Source organism: Prenolepis imparis, unplaced genomic scaffold (assembly GCF_030444845.1).
Source record: "Prenolepis imparis isolate NDT839.2.m4 unplaced genomic scaffold, iyPreImpa1.0 SCAF_74, whole genome shotgun sequence".
Lineage (NCBI taxonomy): Eukaryota > Metazoa > Arthropoda > Insecta > Hymenoptera > Formicidae > Prenolepis > Prenolepis imparis.
The window spans coordinates 160108-163119 of record NW_028141232.1 but is presented as its reverse complement, the minus strand read 5'-3'; the positions used below and the strand labels follow the sequence as shown (position 1 = coordinate 163119).

The 3012-nt window shown below is 51.1% G+C and overlaps 1 protein-coding gene across 1 annotated transcript; it reads right to left on the bottom strand.

Annotated features, from left to right (window-relative positions):
* Nucleotides 1-99: 99 nt before the first annotated feature.
* Nucleotides 100-1912, bottom strand: LOC145947397 (uncharacterized). The gene is made up of 2 exons (XM_083057185.1): nt 1142-1912; nt 100-1098 (listed from the first exon to the last, which is right to left on the bottom strand). Exons 1-2 carry the CDS (start codon nt 1910-1912, stop codon nt 100-102), a joined length of 1770 nt encoding a protein of 589 aa, XP_082913311.1.
* Nucleotides 1913-3012: the final 1100 nt, after the last annotated feature.

The window sequence follows — 3012 nt, the reverse complement described above, 5'->3', positions numbered from 1 at the left end:
AAGCGTCCGGTCCACTTCAGTACAAGACACTGTAGCGTGACAAGCTGACACGCTAGGCGACGAGGGCGTCGTCGTAGTGTGACCCATCAACACCCAACCTCAGGAGGTCGCCTGAGCCGATGGAGATCCAGCAGGTCCCCTTCTTAGGCCTTCTCTAAGTAGAAGACCGTATGCATCAGCTCCTAATACGGCGTCAACCGGCGCGGGTCGATCGTAGTGCGGATCAGCCAACTCCAGTCCAGTTAGGTGAGGCCAATCGCCACGTCGGACAGCGTGTGAAGGCAGCGCCGAAGTCAATTTCGGAAGTACTAACACTGACGTTAGATGATGACGCACGGCAGGATCTCGGGGTGGGCTGATCCCTAAATCCACGGAGTACGAGGCAACGCCGGAGGAAGCTCCCTGTATGCCCGACACAGGAACATGTACGCGTTTACGAGGCAGTCTCAGAGCTCGTGCCACTCGTTCAGTGACGAAGGTGGCCTCAGATCCTGAATCCAGCAAGGCTCGTACCACTAGAGAGTCCCCCTTGCTGTTTGAACAGGATACTTGAGCAGTAGCCAGAAGAATCGGACCCCTGGTCGTAAGTACGAGAGCGGCCAAGTTGGCGTTCACCGAAGAGTCCGTTGTAGCTTTCCCACTGGCACTCGAGTGGTCCGTGACCGGAGCCTTATCGGTATGATCGGAGTCCGCTGTCGAAGAGCTTTCTTTAAGATGTAAGAGAGTTTGATGTTTACCCTGACAATTGATACATCGAAAACCGGAAGGACAGCTCGACACCGAATGATTATCCTTGAGGCAATTAAAGCACACTCCCTGCTTCTTTACGTGTTCTCGACGTTGCGTCACCGTAAGTTCCTTGAAGCGGGAACAATAGTTAAACAAATGGTTACCTTGGCATACCGAACAGCGTTTGCCACGCTTCGATGGTCCAGAAGTCGACGTTGTTAGTGTGTTTACTTTCGCCTTTCGATCCTGCGATTTAGCCGAAGAGGTCGCTGCTGTGGGAGCTGGCCTTGAATTGGCAGCTTCTAGTGCACGAATACGTGTCTGTAGAAAGTCCTCCAGCTTGCTGAGCTGTGGAAACTCGGTGCTGGTCTGAAGAGAGGCCTCCCACAGGAGTCGCGACGATGAGTCCAACTTTTCCAACCACGTGGACAAACCAATCGTCCCAGTGCTCGACGGGACGTCCGAGAGACTCAAAAGATCGACGCGTTTGTAACGCCACGCTGCTCAACCGCTTGAGCTCTGTTGCTGACGGTTTAGTGATAGGCGTGCTGTTCAAGAAGGTACACATATGAGCCGCAAGTAAGACTCCCTTATTATCGTAGCGTGCCACCAGCTCCGACCATGCTGTCTCATAGCCCTTATTTGTCAATCCGATGTTGGCGACGACAGCTGCAGCTTCCCCTGTGAGACTGGTTTTAAGATACTGCAACTTCTGAACTGGAGCTAGTTCTGGCACATCACCCACGAGTGATCGGAATAAGTCTCGAAAACTTTCCCATGCTAGCTGGTCTCCCGAAAAGTTTGGCAGGCCTATCTTAGGCAGCTGAATGTGTTTCAAAAGAGACGTCGTCGCGCGGGCTGGATCTTGGTTTTTACTAGATGATATTGCTTCGAGCTTTTCTTGTATCCGAGTCTTGGTTGCCACATAGTTATCCTCGGTTTTCGCGTAAACGTGCTCGTTTAGATATTCTTGAATCTCCCTTACATTTGTCGTGTCGTACTCGTGCAGTTTATAGTGGCCATCTTCGAACCTCTGCCAATAGGTTTCAAGCAAAGCAAGGCGGGTCCTCATATACTCATACGTCATCTTTTCCTTGCCTGCTTTGGCTAGGTTTTCCCAAAATCGCTCGATAAAGCCCTTGGTCGTGTTGTGTTTCTTTAACAGGACCTCCATGTTGGCCATAGTTTCTAAGCACTTGATATGTAGCCGCGGAAAAGCGGAACGTTAAGCGAAAATCCGTGAGCGCGGGTAGCGCGACGCGGGGCTAGAGATTGTGGACGCAGGTAGCGCGCGGCGCGGGGAAAGTCCTTGTTGACGCGGGTAGCGCGCGGCGCGGGGAAAGTCCTTGTTGACGCGGGTAGCGCGGCCGCACGCGCGAATCACGTGATCGACGGCGCGGGTTGCACGTGATCGTGCAGCGAGAGTCCGGAATCGCTTTTAATTATGCAACTTGGTTTGCAAAGTTACTTTACAATTCACTCTTGATGCGACACTGACGGTTGCACCATATCGAAACTCTGTCTCATTCCCTGCGGATGCAAGGTCGTCTGTATGATCACGCGGCACGAACCCCGATATCCACGTAGCCTCTTCTCTTTTCTCTCCACTCGAACTATCCGGCTCGAAGGACCAATGTTCATTTCACCCGCGACGTTCTCGTGTAGAACGGTCAACGGGATTCACTTAACAAGACCGGTTGCTCGATTACTGAGATCGGAGTATAGCGAAAGAGTGAGAGAGAGAGAACGAGAAGGAAATCGGAGATGCATTGAAAATAGAGTCAGAGGTCACTAAACTTTCCACATTTATTACGTGATAATCACTTCGGGATAACAATGATTAATGTTCGACTATGGTTGATAGAATAACTAATGTTCGCACGCAAGCGCGTAAACGATGGATATAACCGAGCTAGCGCGGGGTTATTCGGCACGTTCTCGGCGATTCGATATATTTCGCACTCGAAACTGAGTATCAGTCGGCCGTCGCAAGTGTTATCGTTCCGAGGTGAAAAACAGACTAAAGTCGCAAAAGTCGGGGTTCTCGGTCGTCGCTTCCCCGGCTCCCCATCCCCCTGCTCTCCAAGCTACTCGGTCCACCTAGACGCGGGGGAAGGGCCCGAGAGCGCGAGAACCAAACAGGCGCGAGGAATAATAATCGGGGCAGCGCGTTAGATTTCGGCAATCTTTCAACACACGTATAAATGACACACTTGAAATTACAATCGCAGTGATTACGAAATCGAAATATTGAATAGTATATAATATAAATTTAAATACACA